General features: G+C 40.0%; 1 protein-coding gene across 4 annotated transcripts in view; it reads left to right on the top strand.

The window, feature by feature from the left end:
• The window catches only part of LOC121650823 (septin-9-like), a 74,688-nt gene that overhangs the window by 9,633 nt on the left and 45,163 nt on the right, over positions 1-19,892 (top strand). For 2 of the 4 annotated variants that reach the window (XM_042002579.1, XM_042002593.1), the window contains exon 2: positions 1,413-1,475. In XM_042002579.1, the coding sequence (XP_041858513.1) occupies positions 1,413-1,475 (63 nt within the window). Of the gene's footprint in view, positions 1-1,412; positions 1,476-5,481; positions 5,579-12,852; positions 13,060-19,892 lie in introns of those variants that run through there. The other 2 variants (XM_042002607.1, XM_042002587.1) reach the window with 2 other exon arrangements.

Genomic DNA, 19,892 nt, shown 5'->3' with positions numbered 1-19,892 from the left:
TAAACTTCTCTAAAGGTCTATTTGTGGTTAGAAGAATATGCAGCAACTTAAAAAAACAGGACGGGACAACTGACTCATCAGCTACCGGATGAACTTAGTTTACTTCATCTGAGCAGCATTTGATGCAGGAGAGGACGGGAAGTGGAAAGAGAAAAGAGCGAGTGTGGTTGACCTTAGAGATGTGGCGCCTTGTTAACATGCCATTGCCTGTTCTAGGAATAGTTGAAGTGAACATTTAACTGCAGTAAGCTTTTCTTGGTAAAGCTGTATGTTGACAAAAAAAAAAAAATGGTGATTCATGCTCTCACTTTGTGTTCTTTTAGATTTGACATTAAGAACTGGCTTGTATAATACAGATCAAATATCCAGCATATTTACAGAAGCTAACTTTAAATGTGCTTTGTAGGATTATTCCCTAGAATCACTGCAGTCGTGTAGTCACATACTTACCAGAAAATAACCGTCACGGTTAGTCTAGCAAAGCTGAAACACAATCTGAACAGACAACTTTTGTGTTTGTGTTTAGCTCTTTCCTCCATGCTGGTGAGTCAGCAGAGCTGAACGCACACATACACACAAGAGACGATCAATGAGAGATTATTGAAAGCATTGCATCAGATTAGCAGTCAATAGGAAGAGGTATTCATCCTATTCTAAACCAGCCAACGTCATGTAGGCCCCAGCTGTATATATGCTGATTTGTTAGATTAGTATGATAGTATATATTAGTATGAGAGAATATAAGTCTAGTAAACCCTTTTCACTATAAGACTGTCAAGTATCTTTGAAAAGAAGATATAGTTACAAGGTAACTACAGCTGCAAATCTTTAGATTTCTGCGCACCATTTTTGGCTCTTCCTGTAAACAGTTAATATAATCTCTGGTATTTATTTCTGACATTTCAATTTAACATATTTATAATTAACCTTTTAACTACCACAAAAGCCTGTGATACTCAAACATAAAAGGAAAAAAATTGCAGCGTTTTCTTGTAACTGCAGCTTTGGTCTGATTTTAACAGTTCAGAAAAACAAGAACAAACCAAAGTTTCTGGCATTTCTTCACTAGTCTGTCTCTCTGTGGTCAGCCAAGAAAAAGAATTATTTAAACATGGGTGTAATTTATTTTTCTACATAGCAACTGAAGATAATTTGGCCTTGGACATAATGTGAAGTAATTGTTTTCCATTTGCGGCTCTTCATGTCTCTGTGGATGTAGCTGGTGCTCCTCAGAGTACCACTGAACCAGCAGCCTCTGGGGCAGTTTGAACCCACTCAGATATGTCATATCCTTCCACACTGGATGCTGATGAAGGAGTTCTTTCTTAAGGCTGAGTTATATCACAAACATTATTAACATGAAGCCAAAATGCAGGAGATTTTATTAATTTGTTGTTCTGCCTTTTTTTCAGCACGATCAGCCAGCGGCCGAATGAGGAGAACAGAGAGGGAGGGATCTGGCATCACCAGTCCCAGTAAGTAGAGTCCACTACTGTCATTGTATTCTATCCATTCCTCCCAACATCCATTCACAACAACCTAAACACTTAGGAATTTACATATGCTTATAAGACTTTTCCAATTAACTTCATGCAATCCCAGAGATTAGGGCTATGTGTCAGTAACAATACCATACGTTGCAGAGCTCCTTGCTCTTCTGAGTAATGAAAAAGACAGGTCTATATGATTCTGACTGAGTGTTTGAAGTCGTTACCATGCTGCAGAATGACAGATCAGGCCAGTTCCTGGTAGGAATGAGTAATGGATGATGGATAAGATTGTAACTGGACATATAATGTTTATAACCTTGTGCAGTGTTTTGTACATCATGCACCTATGATTAATTGCTATGTGTATGCTGCACATACAGATTGAGGTATTGCAAAAGAAGAGACAATCCTCTTCCACTTTCAGGTAATTGCTCACTGCTCCTGTGAACTATTACATAGATCTGTGTCAATAATCTTCAACTGTACAGGCAGAGTCGGTACTGCTTCCTGTCCAGATAACAGCTGATAATGAGTCATGAGAGGTTTAACAAAGAACAGAAAGCACCATGTCATACATGTTCAATAGTTAGCATTTGTGTGTCCCTGGTGTAATGCGAACATGTTGATGCTGTGCCAGTTACATAAAACAAGCATCAGTAAAAGTAGACCCAGGAAACAACCTAATACAGAGGTTGAGCATAATCACCACCAGCTGTCACTTTAAAGTCATAAATGCACCCTGTGATTGACTGTGTTTCAAAAGCTGGCTTTTATGAAATTTGCAATATGTAAGCTGTTTCTTGACACAGAAAGTGGTGACATCATTTGTGATCTGTGTGTAGACAACACTTCCAAATTCGGGTGAGACTCAGAAATGAGACTCCAGAAGTTGACTCTTCCCTGAGACACGCAGAAAAATAAATTTTGTTTTAGTTTTTCTCATTACATATTTACTATGACTGTAAACCAAGACAACAAGCACAGCACAGTGTGTGAGTCATAACTGATTTCAGGGAACTTTCGTTGCTCAGTTACTCTGTCACAAAGAAAATGGTTTATGTGGGAAAAAATCTTCTATACATCACTCAAATTCTGAGCAAACTTAATACACACAAAACATTATACTCCTAAACTTGATAAACTTATTTAAAGGCCCTGTGTGTATTTTTAATGTATATAGAAATGTATAGCTTTTACTGGGGCATTACACAGACCAGTCTGAGTTCTGGAGCCAACAATGTGGACCATTAGTGAAAGACAAGTTCCAGTAGAGCAGATTCAACACAGTTAAAGTATCTAAAAGTACAAACTGATGCCCTGGTTGTTGGGAAGTGCTTAAGGCTGCGGATAAGGCTCGGCATGTCAGCAGACCTCCCTGACGATGCAGACACTGTAGGGCATTTTCTGTGTAAATGTGTGTGTGTGTGTGCATTTGCAGGGAGATGCTCCATACACAAAACAAATCTGCCAACAGGGCATATTTAAGACCCTGCAGGCATGTGTTTAGGAGGATGTGTAACCAGCTCAGCCTATTGTTTTTGTGTGTGGTTAATTTTCATGTGGGGGTTGGCAGATCTGACTTTATTAGACATACACACATGCACATGAAATAATTAAAAACAGAATGCAATGACTTACAAACCATTTATATATGCAGTTTAAACAAAGTAAAGCAAAGACAAAAAAGCGGAAAAGTGGTGTAATGCTTAAAGGATCACCTGGTGGGACATCTCATGACTAATCGGGTAATTGGTAACAGGTCAGTGAAATCGCTGGGTATAAAAAGAACATCTCAGAATCTTTTCAGGGTCTTTCAGATGATTCAGAAGGAAGGGAGTTTTTATCACCCTATGGAAGATCATATGGAACCATCCTGCTTGCTATTAGAACAGTTAAAATCCAGCAGCTGTGATGAGGAGAGGATGTTGCAGTGCTGCAAATGGCATGTATAACTTACACAGCTCACTATTAATATTATAATATATTGTACTCACCACTGCAGACACTTTATTAGGTACCTATTTGTTACCGCAAAATCTCTCATCAGCCAATCACATTGCAGCAACTCAGTGCATTTGCACATGTTCAAGATTACTTGCTGCAGTTCAAACTGAGCATCAGAATGAGGAAGAAAGGGCATGTAGGCATGGTAGTAGGTGCCTGAGTATTTTAGAAACTGTTGATCTACTGGGATTTTCACACAAAACTAGCCCTGCAGATGGGCCACACTGGATGCCACTCCTGTCAGCTAAGAACAGGAAACTGAGGCTACAATTCACACATGCTCACTGAAAATGGACAGAAGAAGACTGAAAAAAAATTTTCCTGGTTTGATTAGTGTGTTGAAATAACAGCCTTAACTAGGATAGTATTTCTTATAAAATGGAAAGTATTAGTATTGATTGGATGACAATGGATTGCCTCAAATTGATCGTATGCAACGGGCCCTGAGATGACTGTGTTGTGAATTGGAGCCTCTTACTACGAGTTGTTTAAATGCCACAGCCTACCTTATTTTGTCAGCTACCATGTCTATTCCTTTATGACCGCAGCAAACCATCTTCTGATGGCTACTTCCAGCAGGATAATGCACCATGTCACAAAGCTCAAATCATCTCTAACTGGTTTCTTGAAGATGACAGTTTACTGTAAGCCAGTGACCTGTCCACAGTCACCAGATCTCAATCCAGTGGATCACCTGTATAATGCTATCATGTTAGGATGGACTAAAATATCAAACACCTTGTTGAAAGTATACCATAAAGAATTAAAGCAGTTCTGAAGGCATAAAGGGGGTTGAACCTGGTACCTAATGAAGTTTATGTGCATCCCTCCGGGTAATAATAGATTAAAAAATTCTCTATTGTGGTGACCTTAGATTACCTCTGCCTTAGATCAACCCTCTTCCTGTATTTAGTCCTAAATTAATGTGCACTCTGTGTTCTTTACTTATAAGTCGCCAGAGTTCCACATTTTGGCCATTTGGGGCCGCCAGTGTACAAATTTTTCATATTTCATGAACCAGTGTACTCAACTTTTGTGATTGGCTGTAAATAAAGATTTGTTGAAGATACAAGTTAATAAAAATGACAAAAGCAGTCACACAAACACAACAAATCCTACCATGCAAACTCAAACATATGCAATGGGTCACTGGGGATGTGGGTGTTGCACAAGACAACAGACTGACATGTCAGAGTGTGTTTGAGCTCTCTATCAGGGTTCAGACGCTTGCCATGTGACCTCTGACCCCTGGCGCAGTGTGAGGGACGTGCCAACAGTCAGAGGTCATCTGAGTTTCCTGAACACACATTTTAGAGCGAGGACTGGTGTTGTGTTCAGAAACGCTAGTTCACTCTCTGGTGTTTTCTCTTTCTGTCACTTTTCCTCATCTGTAACACAAGTAAGCTTTGTCTGCTTTGGAAAAGTGTCAGTCAAATTCCTCCCTCGCTTTCCTCATTGTTTCTGCACATCAGTATTAGTTCAGCAGGCTGCAGTCGTCTCACTGTATCTGTTTCATCGTGAGGAAACCTTGACACAGTTTGGGGCGAACTCTCACAGCAGCTCGACAAGTTTGCAGTTGGTGTCAAATGAATTGCAGCACACACACACAAGGAACATTAAAAGTAAGCTGACAGAAGAGTTTTCAAGTCCTGATGATTATTTTTGTCCACAAGGAGCCCATCCATGTCACATGGCGGAGCTAATGGTTTCTATTTTCAAAGTACAATGCAGCTTCAGTCTTTTGGTCTGATCTGAAAAAAAAAGAGAGGAAAGAGAAAGAAAGGGCAGCGAATGCAACATATGATCAGCACATGGGGATGTCGTAATTGTGAATTCATTAGCAAGACACACTGAAGGAATCAAAGTGGGGAGAAGGAGGGAGAACGGAGAGCCCGAAAGAAAAAAGAGAGCAAGATCGGGAGGAAGAGGAACTGAGGGAGGGAGGGAAGGAGGGAAGGAGTGAGGGAGCAATTGACGAGGGAAGTCTAAAAAAAGGCAGGGTGGGAGAGAGTGGAGTCATAGAGCAGACACTACATGTGGCTGTGGAGGGAGTGATCCCGTCATGGAGGGGGACAAATTCTCAGGTAAGACAAACTCTTTACAGTCTCTGAAACTGGGTGAGCTCAAGTTTCTCTCTTGAGTGTAGTTTAATCATCACTTTTACTGTGATTGAGTGACTTTTCTGCATGAATCTATTTCCCCCTTCTGTGGTATTTTCCACTCTCTCATTCTGCCCTGTTTGCTGACTGCATGTTTTCTTTGGGGTTTGGAGCTGGAGCTGGGAGCTCTGCAGCGTTTGTGTAGCAGCTTAGCTGACCCGCTTTGGTCTTAATCTGTCCTGTTCATGTAGTTTGCATGTTTTTCTGTCTCTCAACCCTCCTGTGTCTCATTGTTTCCAGTGGGATGTTTTGGTCTTTCCACGTTAGTCACTATCACCTTTCCACACATAGTCTTGTCCATCACTTTCAGTTCTTTTTACATTTAATACAAAATATAATCACTTTCTTCGTAGACCTTTCCTCCATCTCTCCCACTCTTCCTTGGTGTGAAAACAAGAAAGAGCTCTGTTTGAACAGTACTACTCTTGTCCCTTGCAGCTTTTAACCCTCTTTGGCCATCAGTGAGTCCCTCCTTTATTTAAGAGGACTGAGAAAACCTTGCTCCAGTTCACAAGAAGAGTCAAACTTTACCCATATATTACTCATAATCATGTGTCTACATCTGGTTTGTCTCAATACATGTCAGTGTGTGTTCAAAGAAGTGTGTGCATTATGTTAAAGTCATCAGTGAGGCAAAGCAGTCTGCTTCTTTATGGAATGTTTACAGGTTTTAGTGTGAATGTTGGGAAAAAAAAGAAAGAAAAAGCAAGAAAAAAATCTCAGCAGTGGAAATGGTCAAGTTGCTGCAGCCGTCTGTTACTGTGTGTGTGTGTGTGTGTGTGTGTGTGTGTGTGCTTGTGGGCATAAGACATACAATGTGTGAACATGTAGAAGTGTGGTTGATGAGGTTTCTGTGTGTGACACAACATTTCTAGCACCTACAGGTTGTATGAAATGTTGCCCCTTTGTGTGCAGGTGCTTCCTTCAGGGGATGTAACAGCTTCAGCTTGACAGACACTCTATGTTACTGCCATGTTTAAATACTCACTCAATTATTTATTTTTTCATGTATTTACATTTTCATTAATGCAGAATATATTTGTTTCGGGTCAGTGGGATGTTTTGTGTGTACACAATGAGCTCCTGACAACAATGTCAGTGTTGAGTTCTAGTAAAACAAAAGTTGTTCTTTGTTACTTTACATCAAAATTTGCACCTCATAGTTTTTTCTTCCATTAGGTCTCCCATGTTGCATCACTTTCTTTCTACTGTACCCCATAAGGGACATACCAAACACTGGCTTTAGAGCCAAGGTTTTATCTTGGTAGCTTAGTGGACACTGACAAAAGGTAAGGTGCAGGGCATTCAGCTGGCTGCATTCTGCAACTTTGATGTCAACACAGTCTGTTTGCCTCCCTGGGTTTACAAGTAGAGTAGAGTGCTCACAGTTCCCACAGACACACATCCACATTCTTTTTGGAGCATTTTGCTGCCATTTGGCAGCAGTATCACAAATATGTGGAGCAATTTGAGCTATGGGCTGCTCCTGGTACTGTTGTTGGTGCTTTAGTTTTGCTCTGCCTAGAAAACATAGAGTATAAAGATCTGCTTTGGTATGAAACTAAGTGTTGGATAGTGAAGATGGCTAATTGCAAAGATGACTGCATTAAAAATATGCCCCTCTGTGAAGGTTGAGAGCAATGTAAAGAGGTGTCTTTGTGAAAATATAAAATATTACTTTACAAAATTAGTAACAAAGATTGTTTTTCTCAACTATTTTCCTCTAGAAATATTAATAACCGAAACTAATAACAATGTGTAATCAGGTATTCATCATGTTCCTGATAATCATCTTTCTATGTTGACATGGTCTTCCTCACAGTTAGCTGGGAAAGTCTGCAGTGATCCTCTTTAAGAAACTATATTCAAATAGTACCTCAGATGCTTTATCTGGCTCTTGGACAGTCTTTGAATAGGGAAAAAAATCACAGCTAAATTAGAAGTCATTATTGTTCAGTTCAGTTCACATTAATCCCGAGTCTTTCTCACTCTCTGGTGCTGATGATGACTTGCCAGGCTGTTTTTGCTTCCTGTCCCCCCTCCTGAATCAGGAGTGATGATGTTTTCGACAGAAACTCTCCATGAACCACAGAGATTGTGAACAAAGCATGAAGTGGCTGACGGGTCTCATTAATTCCAGTCACAGTGAGATCAGCTGATGAGATCTGGTGTGACACAGACAAAGTCAGAGGCTCAATAAAATCTCCCGGTCATGACTTTTAGAATAGCTAAGCAGGCTTTTCTGACCATCTTGCTAATCTTTAACTAATTCACAGAGAGAGACCTCTTGAGTCTGCTAAACGTTTTCTATTTGTTGTGTAATATATCTTTCCCCTATCAGGTGGAGATGCTGAGTCAAATAAATCTTTATTTTTTTGTTAAGTTATTTACACATTAACCTCATTCAGTTGAGAAAACTTACACAAAGTAATAGGTGTTGTTTTGATGTTTCCGTCATCTTTGCGTCAGTTAACTTTTTTTTAAGACTCCTAGTGGGGTGTTAACTGGTGTTTTTGTATGAGTTGCCATGGTAACATGCTGACAAGAACAATATGCGCCTGCATATGAAAGTACTGCCTTGCAAGTACAGAGCTGTTACTTGGTGGAGAGATGAGGCAGAGGACAGAGGAGGATGAAGAGAGAGAGAGAGACAGTGAGGGCTATTGAAAGTTATGTCTGGTGGTGGACAGCTGTTCTCAGTATTTACCAAGCCATCCCATCCTACGCATGAGAGAACACACACATATGCAGGCAGCAGCATGTGTGTCACAAACATTGCAAACAAAATGTGTGTGTGTGTGTGTGTGTGTGTGTGTGCGTGTGTGTGCGTCCATGCGTGTAGTGTGCGGCAGTCACGCCATGTTTCCAACAGGTGCTGCATTTGATTAAAGTTACTGGAGCCTGGCTTGGTGCTGATGTTTAACATTTGGTTAAGGGCAGCTGCTGTCACCACAGCTGTGCATCTACTTTAAATGAAGCTACTTGGCCATGCACCCTGGAAAGGGTTTTATGTGCATGTGTGTGTGTGTCTCCAGACCTAATGCAGCCCCTGACACTGTGTTAGTAACTGTATTCATGCACCTTTGGCTGTTCATGGGTTTTATTAGTGAAATCTGTTGCATATCAGACTGTCAGAGATCCTCTTTGCGGTGATTCCTCTGCCATTCTTTCACACATTTGGCTGAAATCACTGAAAGCACAGTGCTGTACTGTGCTGAAAGCCAAGCTCTTTTCTTGTGGGGCTTACGCTAACAGTACGGCTTTTTGCATTAGTCATGCTAGCACTGCTCTGTGTTGCTTTTTCCCACACAGCAGGCATATCTCTCTTCTTCCAGCTTTCCACGAAAGACACAGGGGTTCAGTGACACCTCGCATCTCCGTATACCTTTATACTAAGCCCTCTTTTTCCTAAGTGCTCAGGGAGACAACTGGCACACCTTTTTCCCTTTTCCCCCCTCTCCTTCTTGCCTTATTTATCCCCTCTGAAGCCCTGAGCCAGGTACATCTGCTTATTATAGAGGTTGCCATGTAAACAGAGTAGCAGTAACTGTCCGGTGAAATCCAAAATATACATACATAAGCAAATGAGCGCATGCACATTCCAACTCACAGATTTTAGCTCCTCCAGATGGCTTCCTTGGTAAGGCCTGACTCATGGGTGAGTTGTCCACCTCACAGCCAACAAAACCTTTGTTGTTTTAAACCAAACACAGCAGGAAGTCAGAGTTTCCTCTATGACTGGTCCTGGTTATGTTGAAAGTAACAATGACTGTCTAAGAGTGACACAGTGTGAAATAAAACACAGATAGAAAAACAAATAACTTTTGTGTTATGTTATTAAAAACTGAGCTATCTCACGTATCAGCCTGGTTCTGCTAATCAAATGTACTTTATTGATTGTTAGCAAATGTGAACACCTTTATAAAGACTGGAGCTTTGACAGTTTTCTGGTGGAAATTCAGGTGAAAGTTACTATAATGCCAAAGAGGACAGACATCAGCAGGTATCTTAGAGAAGCTAATGTTGCTGCTCGTCAGTCTGGGAAGGATTATAAAGTCCTTTTCAAACTATTTGGAGTCTATGGTAAAAAATGAAGCCACCTGTCTGACAGCTAACAGTTAGTCAAAACTAAAAGGATAACGATCCCATACACACCAGCAAATCTTTAGCCTCTCACATACTTGTGAGATATCATCAAACATAACACTATTATTTTTAACTTAGCTCACTGTTTTTCTACAAGCTGTTTGTTTCCTTGCATTTGTGCATAAGTGCTCCACTGACATATGCAATTTCTTGTTGCCCTGACATAGCCCCACAACTGCCACACTGGCTTGGCATTTGTTTATAGATGTTATCCTCTTCTCAGCCCAATCCGCTCCTCTCATTTTTCAGCTCCTAGGGTGGCTGGAGCCCCTCTAGAGTGGTGCTGGTGCTGTGGATTTCTTTAAACAGCAGGCGGCTGTCTCTGTCTCTCTTCATCTGTATGTTGCAGTGCAACATAACACCAGCAGCTGCGTACTCACATACATGATAGAACAAAAACGCCCATATTCAAAACCCATTTTAAAATGAGAGTGCAGCTTTACAGATGATAAATGAGGTTTGTAAGAAAGAAAAGGCAGTGTACTGCATTTAAAACCATATGAAGCTGAAGTTATAGTAGTTATACTATGTGGAAGCAACACATTTTAAAACATTTCTCACACACATTCAAGTCATTTTATGCCATATCCAAGGTACATGTTCTGCAAACAGCAGATAAGCAATGGGATTTAAAACGAGTGCATAAACGCTATGATATGAATGAAGCTCCTTACAGGGTGAAAAACATTCTAGCCTTCTCAGTGTGACAGTTGTTACAGCAGATTTGATTAGCGCTGTCTGGGCTTGCTGGGGCTTGCAAGGATTTGCAGTGAAAGGAAGTATGCAGTTTTGTGTATGAGTGTGTAAATGTCATCCTGTCCTAGTGTGGCCAGTTTTTTTTTTGTTTGAAGTTACTTTGTGAAGTGCAATTGAAGGTGCACACTTGGTTTCAGGGTTCTTTTTAGAACAGTCTTAAGCCAAAGATAAAGTAGAGATCTGGGTTAGTGGTTTAAATTCAAGTCAAGGGTTGCATTGTGTCCCCACAAAGATAGAGAGATGTTGGTGCCTCAGTATAAGGGTTGTGTGTTTGACTCAGAGTGCATGCTTGTTCATAGTTCTGCATGTGTCTGCTGTGCACATATTTATTGTCTGTGTGAGCACATGCAGCCCATGTGTGCATGTGTGTGTGCGATGGTGAAGGAATTTACCACACGTGTTGGGTAGGATATGCTGTGTGGGTCTAGGGTGTGTCTGAAGCAAGATTCTCCTCATGTCTCTATCTTTATCTATTTCCAGATTATATTACTTTATGGTAGTGACACTGTTACCATTAACACTGTTGCCCATAGCAACAACTTTGATATACAAGTGTAATGCTGACCTCTGCTGGAGGCAGTGACACATTGCGATGTATTTCAAAGCTTATTTCTGTAAGAAAAACACTTAAGTGTACATTTAGGCTATTACATCTGGATGGGGCTGAGAGTATGAGCAAGCAAGAAAAAAGATGAGTGAGACAGAAAAAAAATATTTAACAGTCATTTCAAAAGGATTTCAAGATATCAGACATTCGCTGACGTTTCTAGTTTTTTCTGTTGGTTACATTCTTTGCATGGTTCAGTGACAGAGAAATGTGGTGTAACATTAATCTCAACTTGAAGGTTTCTGCTTCAGTAAACCTTCATATTTATTCTCAAAATCATCACATCACTGTGTATTTGTGCACTTTGCGAACATCTGTGTTTATGATCGGTAAACATGCCTAAATCAACAGAAAGCTTTAACTCTGATTCCAGTGTGAGCAACAAATTGGGGGAAATCTTTCCAGACATGCAAAATCTCAAGCCCATTATGATAAATCAAACAAGTGACAGCTGCTATTGAGGGGACCGTAAACTCATTCTGTTCCTATTACAACTTGAGCAATTTATTGCAGCTTAAATTCGGATCATTACCCATATCTTTCACTTTAATTTCTTTCACCTCTCCAAATACATTTTTCATTTTTGAGTCCTCTCGTTTTTTCTGCCTCAGGTGACGATGATGATGACTCCCAAGGTTGCCTTAGTTTAGAAAGCAGTATGTCAAAAAAGAGAAAACAGTCTGCTAACATGCACACACACAAACATGACAACTGCATTGTTAGTGTTTGCTGTCTTCACTACTGAATGACACTGAGGCCCTTAGCAGTGTGTTTTCAGTTATTTGCCTGTATGGTTGCCTAAGGGTGTCAAAGCATTGCTTGTTAGACAACTGTTTAACTCCAGCTCAAACAAAAAGTGTAAATTAAAGTTAATAATGGACATGTCTGGTGAGAAAGGCTTTAGATACAAGAAATAAGGCAGTTGTAAGGGCCGTACGCAATCAATGTGCATTCTTGACATACATTCAGTGACACACAGTTACAGACATCCCCCAACCGCTACATCCTCCGTCAAGATACATCCTCACACACTCACTGACCAACACCCTTGTCCACCCTTCCCCCTATGTCCCCACACACAGAGGCTCATTCATGTGGTCATTAAGTCATTAGCCTACTTATTTATTGATGTCTGCCTCCAGAGCAACTGAGCATATCTGACCATCTACTGGCCGCCTGTGTGAGCCTGCCCTGACCATATTAGTCCATAGCGTTCACTCCAGATATTTCTTGTTTAACTTTTCACTCCATCTTCTGCAAACTAGGTCTTCTCTTCGGGTGTTTACTGTGTTCACAGGATATCAGTGTTGCCATATTCAAACAGGTTTAAAACAAAACTTCAGGAAAAGTGCAATCGGTCATGTGATCGTGTCTACAGGAAGTGCATTTGAATGATTCAGCCGGCCCAGTTGAAAATGAGAGGTTTCATAGAAAGAAGCTCCATCTGAGAGGAGGGCTGCAGGCAGGGAGGGAAATATGGAGGGAAGGAGAAAGGGGGGGGGAGGGAAGGTGGTGAGCTAGAGAGGGAAAGAGGGAGGAGGAGGGCGGTGGGGGGGTTGTCAGTGCTGGCTCATTCCAAGCTGTGGAAGTAGGGAAGGAGGAGAAGAAAAAAGTAAGTTGCTGCTGTAAGAAACAGGAGAGACAGGCAGAGATCAAGCTGTTCAACTCTTGTGTTTTTTTTTTTTTTTAACTCTCCCCTCGACTCTACAAGGGCTCCTAATTTGGGATTTGTTTAAAAGTGGGACTGCGCCTCAGGAAGACTTTTCCTTTGCTGGGGAAAGGGAACCCTGCTCCCTTTCTCACATTACACACACACACGCACACACACACTTGCGCCTCAAAATGTCTGATTCCACTGTCAACGCTCACTTGGAAGGGATCATATCAGACTTTGAAGGTCAGTTTCTTTCATTTCACTGCTTTTCTTCTCCTCATTCTGTGCAGCGAGGCTGTCTTTAACCCTGCCATGAGGACACTTTAGATAGCTTCCACATGTTTGATTGGGATCGAGCAGGATCTGGAAAAACGGAGTCTGTTGACGTCTGCTGTGAGGTGTGGTGTTTTGAAAGGAAAACTCCTGCTTAAACTGTTGCTTTTTAGTGCTCTTTAACTGATGTTGAGAGGCATGAAAGTGTGTTGTTTTTTTGTGGATGACTTGTTTGAGAGAGAAACTTTGTGCTCAGAGGAAAGTATGCAGCTGATTTGAACTCTTTGTAGAGCCCAGAAAGGCAAAAATGATACTGTATTTTGAGCCCTCAGGAGACTGCAGTTGACCATACAGGAGTCAGGTGAACACCTGGACTTCCTCCCCCCCTTGCTTATCCATCTTTCCTCCTTCTTTGTCATCCCTCTGCCCCAGACCTACAGATTCCCCCTGTCATCCCTCTCCTTCCACTCCTCCACCTCTCCTTCCGCTGGCTTCGCCTCTCTCAGCGGCTCATCCATCCACAGCCCCTTGGCCTGGCTGGTAGTGGATGCGAGAAGGGAGGGTGGGCGGGGGGTTGACAGGCCGACACCTCTCCCCTAACCTGTCTTTCTGTCTCCCAAGCTGTCTCACACAAACACATAGCCATTAAAAACGCATCCACACTTGTCCAGAGCTTCTCCTCTGTCAACACCAGTTTGCTTGTGGTATGTATGGTGAGCCTCTGCCTCTCTTCCTGTCTTTAGGTCTTCAGACCTCTGGCTTACACAGTGCAACAGAGCATAAAGATAAGTGGTGTTCAGAAAAGACGGGCATCAGGGGCGAAAAGGTTTGCTTGTGGCTTCAAGTCATGCTTTTAGACATGCCTCTTCTGGAACAACAGTGTAATGGGCTGCTGTTGTGATTGTCAGTGGACTGTGTTGCCCCCTGGTTGGGCTCAGAGAGTGGTAATACCTTTGTGTCACCATCGTGGACCATGATGCGTGACCCTGTGGGACTCTGACACAGTAGGGGAACCTTGTGGGAATCAGGCTTGAAAACTGAGTAAATAGTGGTCATGTTATTGTAACTAAAATGCATTTTCATGCACCTTTTAAAATTATATGGCATATTTTTATGAATAAGCCACTTTTAACACATCAGACAACCACTGTTTGGGATCTGGAGTCAGGAACATGTATAATTTAAAATATACATTAAAAAAAGACCACCAGTTTGAAAATAAACAAATTTTGTTTCATGCATAAGAAAAAGATTATTTTTCTGCCTCAAAATCATTTGGTGTTATAAAACTACCTTATTATCTCTGCAACACTGAAATTTATATTCCTCCATGTATATAATGACTAAAATTTACAGTTGGATGTCCTATTTGCTTTCTTAGTGAGCAAGTAATTTTAAATAATGTGTTCACTGATAGGAGCTGGATAGTATCATGTGTGTATCTCATACGATTACCTTTTTAGGCATGAGGCAGCCATGTTGGATTTTTTTAGGGCAGATGAGGTTCCTAACTCTAAATTTAACTAAATTTAAAGGATTTTTTTAGTTGATTTCTACCATTTGGAAATTTTTTATTCTAATTTCCATCAACACTGACACTACTGACTCTTAGTTTTAGTAAATATAAACCTTTATTGTGTTTTTAAAGCAATTTTCAACCATAGGATAAATATATGTGTATATTGTAATATGTGGATAGGAGGAGTTGAAAATATAACTTTCCTGCTTTTTTAAGATGTATTTGTGTTATTTTTTATCCTAAACCTTACCCTGTTATAACAGACTATATTTTCCTCTTACTCATTGTGTACAGTTAGGAGTGTAGTATTCATTAACTCTAGAAAAACATTATTTTTAACTGGTTGAGCTGTTTTCACTTTCATGACATCTGGTGTGTGCGCTAGTGAGGACAACTTTCAAACATGGTAGAAAAGGCTCTGTCTTTTTTACCATTCATTTGGTCTTATAGCAATGAATAAAGAAAGTGCATGCTCTTTCAAGTGAAAAGTTTTACATATCAGGACAATGTAAAATCCTCTGGTTCTCACCAGATCATAAATTAATTTATCAAACAAACACTCAGCCAAAAAGAAGAACCATTGTGTGGAAAACTAAGTGCACCCTTTTTGCTTCCATGTGAGAGAGAAGCGACCAGATGCTGCTAATTAAATGCACTTAATTAATCGATCGTCATCAAGTCTGCAGGTGTACAACAAAGACACTCACACCTGCAGCCAATCAAATCTAAGCCAATTCAATATTTGTAATCGTAGTATTTTGTTTGGAAATGCATTATGCTGGGCGTTCAGCTCCAGTGAGAAGCTGAAACAGAGACGGGATCCTCTTGCCCTTAAGGCCGATGACCTCAGCTCTGGTCCCGGCCTCACAAACTGCCACAGATCATTGGTGAAACAGCCGAGTCTTCTTCTAAACAAGAATTCATATTTTTATATTCTCTGACTTGTCTTGCAAAAAGCTTTCTTGTGTCTGTTTAATTGAAGATATTATTTTCAGTCGAACGCCAGACAATATAAACTTATATGTAAAGTTAATAAAATGTCAGTCCTAGTGAGTTCTGCTTCCACCAGTACTACCAAGACAACTGTTTATTTCTCTCTGTAATGCATGTTAGAGGCAATTGCTGGTCCAAAGGGAGGAAATTCCACAGGAGTAGATTTCTGTGGTGGATGAAAATGTTGGAGTAGGCAGTGGAGGAGTGGATCTGAGCACAGCTGGGCCTCTTTTTACAGATCTGCTTGGGGCCCAGCCTGTGTGGCACTCACCAGTGCATCACAATAACAAAGACTTTTACATTGAAATTAAACAAGGCTTTCAGACAGCAATAGATCAATGAAATCAAGAGATTTTTATAAAAGATTATAAACTATATAATAGTGTAAATTAGAGCATTTGTCATATGAAGTTGAGGCCATAGTAAATGCTCTGTTTCTTAATCGTGTGTAGAGCAGTTTCAGCAGTCTCATCTAAAATAGGCAGCCTGCCATGTTTTGTGGGACAAAACTCGTTAATGGCAGCAGAGAGAAATCTGCGCAAGAATCGGGCAACTCTGGGCCTCGAACGTCTTTTTAAATTAAAGCTGTTATTATAGGCTAACTGCCACTTAACCGTGGCTTTGAAATTTTTCAGGAATTGTGTAAGGTTGCTGCCCTAGAGTCTGTAAAGAAACTGAAACTGTGTCATTAAGCAGCTTTTGATATAGTTTCTTTCTTTAAAGAACAGATGTAACCAGTAACGGTCAGACTCGGTTGTCTTACTGACCCAGTGTGAGAGATGGAGGAAGTGTTTTCCCACAGAGGAGCCTCCTCACGAGTCTCTTTCCTTATCACTATGATCAGGCCTCTCCAAACCCACCAGCTAGAACAGGTTTCCTGGTAATGACGCAGCTGCTGGGTGCTGCAGGGAAGCACCGTTGGTCACTCCGCACAGCGAACAGCAGGGCTTTAAATCTGCTCTGTGCTGTTTTTTTTGTTTTGTTTTTTTTTTGTTTGTTTTTTGTATTTTAGATGGTCTTGTAAAGGAAAATCATGTGGTGAAAGTCAGCCCCATTTCATACTATGGCTAAAAAGAAAAATAAATAAATAAAAATTCATTATCAAAGATTTTCTTATGTACTGTGAATCCAAGCTATGTTGTGTTTATGTTTTTATTTTACAGTAATCTGTTAGCAGAAAGTTGAGCTTTGAGAATATTTAAAGTCACAATCTACAACATTTACTGATAGAAATTAAATATAGTATTCATGCATTTTATTATTGTAGACTTGCAAGAAAAAGGTAAAGCATAGCATTTTAATAAAGGTAATAAATTTAATACCAGTGAGTTATATCTAAAAATGGTTTCTCTGCTATCATGTTGCACAGCAATCTTAGTATAGTAACCCAGAGTGGACAAACTTAACTCTAGCTGCAGAAAGAGTTTGTTAAATTTGAAATAATATGAGTAATTATTATTATTTCTTTTTCATTTTTTTAATTGGAGGCAGTCTACAGTTTTGCCACAATATGTCACTAAGCACCACACACAGCCTTTAAGCTGCGTTTCCACCGACACGGGTGGGTCGGGATGCATTTTTTTGTGTTTCCACACTTAAAAACTGGAAAGGGTAACCTAATATTCAACCCGACCCATCCTACTTTGTTGGGACCCTTCTGTTCGGGTACCAATCTAACCGACCCGACCCAAAAGGGTGGAGGTTGACACATTGCAATCCGTTGATTGGTTGAGAAAAAAGTAAATTGTTAAAGGACATTTTGAAGCACTGCCAAGAAGAAAGAACACAAACTGTTGGATGGCTGCCATTTTCCTCCTTTGTTTCTGAGTCATGTTTCGGTTTTACCTTAAGGAAGGCGCTGCACTGAGATGGCGTCATGCTGTTATGTAGCTGATGCAGCTATCGCTATCAACCTGATACTTCGCCTCTCAAGTAAGGTTACATTTGGCTGTGGAAACGCAACGAGATTACAGTTTAAAGGCCATATCCGCACCCTGACGGTCCCGTCCTGACTTGTTTCCATTGGTGGAAACGAGGTATTAGAAAACAAAAGGCAATTTTCTACCAAAAGCACTGAGTCTTTTAAATGACCCTTTTTTTTCTTTTTTTCTTTTTTTTACCAAAAGCTAAAACAATCTTTTAGTTCTTGGACATTTGTATTTTTTCTATGGAATGGGGTAGATTATGCAAATTAAGTTTGTTAACGTATGAACATGACCAGGAAGTGACCTCATCTTGCAATAATTTCAAATTAATGTTCTAGACTTATACAGATTGATGCTGTTTCTACTTGTGCCTCAGATCATAACCAGTGGAAAATAATCAGAGATTACTGTTTTATTTCTCTGATTATTTGTCAGTTTTCTCTTGTCACTTTTAGCTTGATATAGTGCACACTTTATCTTCTCAGCTGATTATGATGAACTGATTTTGAACTCTGTTGGTTCCTGTTGTTGATATACTACAAAAATACTACAAAGTCTGGTGGCCCAAAACACATTCTAAAACAAAAGCCACTATATTGTAAAGAAAGAAGATGAGTATAGATAAATTAATTTGATCTTTATTGTGAATAATTCATGGCTTTGATGGTAACAGCACCAGCTGTATAATATTCCAGAAAGTACTTGCTGTGCAGCTACGTTAACAGAAAGTTGGTGATTGTCTCTGTATTCAGTGTAGTGTATTACATTAGTAAAAGGACTAATAGAAAATATTAAAAGAATAATAATAGTATGCCTAATTAATTTAAAAAATACTGAGACCCCATCTATGTTTTTTCTCATATGCCGTCAAAGTGAAAGAACTTGTTAAATTCTTCTAATGTGAAGTTTTACTTTTATAATGTTACTTGCTTGCTTTGTAATGTTACTTTTGGTGTATAATGTTACTGCTAGCAGCTGTGTCACCTTTTTTTTTGTTCACTGAAGGGACGCGTAGCCTGTATTGCTACCTTTTGGCTTCACCATTGAGCCTTTTTGATCTAAACCATTTAATTAGGGCAACCCTAAATCCTGTATTTAATAAGTTTCTCCAAATGCACTATAAAGAAACTCTTAAAATAACACATTTTAGATCAATATTTCAGTTAACTTCAGGTGTGTTTCCCAAGACTTCACAATAAAAAACATCCTGTTTCTCATCAGCTGAAGGATTTTAACGTGAAGCAGCTGCACTGCAAAATATTTGGTTTGCATTAACTGTAACTTAATACTTACAGTAAACAGTGAGGCCTATTTTGATTCAATAAAAACTGACTAGCAGTGATGCTGTGTTAAATGCACAGTATTTCCTCTTGTATGCAAGGCGAACTTAAACTAAGTAGAATAACAAACTTCACATTTAACAGCTGAATTACTAAATGGAAAAGTAAAATAAATTGATTATAAAATATACAACACAAGCACAGTGTACCAAACTACAGCTGATACTTGTGTATGGTGTTGGTCATAGTTGGATTGTAGCTTTTTGAAACTAATTAAGATGAATGGGTTGGCAAAAGTTCTTGCTTACTGTCAAATGCAGAAGACAAACTGCTCCTCACAGACCAGTGCAGGTCATCCACTGTCATGCTCAAAGAGGCATAGAGAATGTGGTGCTCAGTCAGTACATGCTACACTGCAGAGGCTACATCATGTGATTTTCTGGCAGTGTAAATATGTTTCAGAGGAATACATGGATCCAGTCCTTGCCTGAGCAAATTTTAGTAAAAAGACATTGTGATTGGCTAAATCTCTTCTTTATTTTGTGGTTAGATCATTTGCAGTATTGTTTAGAGTTCGAGATCATTTGGGATTAAATAAGAGGTAAGGAAAAGGAGGGAGGGAATTTAGTTCACTTTGTTATTAGTATTATCTGTGCTTGATTTTAAAGGCTTACATATCTGTGAACCTAAAACACTGTCCTTTTAACCTTTTCGTGTACACAGCCATGCATTAACATCCGAACACACACCGTCACTGAAATGCAAAGAGGCTTATGTTCAGTTTTGTTCATACAAATACAAACAAGATAAATTGTGATCTCTCCTTCAACAGTTATCCATAATATGTGCAAATCCCATGATGCAGCGATGTTACCAAAGGCAGAGGGTTTGGCTCCAACTGGAGAAAAAAAAACAGGCAGTGTTTGCTTTACTCTCCAGCTGTGTTTAAATATACACGCACACACACACACACACATCCAGAGAGATAGTAACACATCTGACAAGGCCTCTGTCTCCAGTGTGTCTGAGAGGACGTCACTGTGTTGGCCTTCTGTTACCAGTCACAGAGCACAGTTCAAGGCAAAT

The sequence above is a fragment of the Melanotaenia boesemani genome, chromosome 2, assembly GCF_017639745.1.
Source record: "Melanotaenia boesemani isolate fMelBoe1 chromosome 2, fMelBoe1.pri, whole genome shotgun sequence".
In the NCBI taxonomy this organism is placed as follows: Eukaryota; Metazoa; Chordata; class Actinopteri; order Atheriniformes; family Melanotaeniidae; genus Melanotaenia; species Melanotaenia boesemani.
The sequence above is the reverse complement of the archived record's forward strand: the minus strand, read 5'-3'. Positions and strand labels throughout refer to the sequence as shown.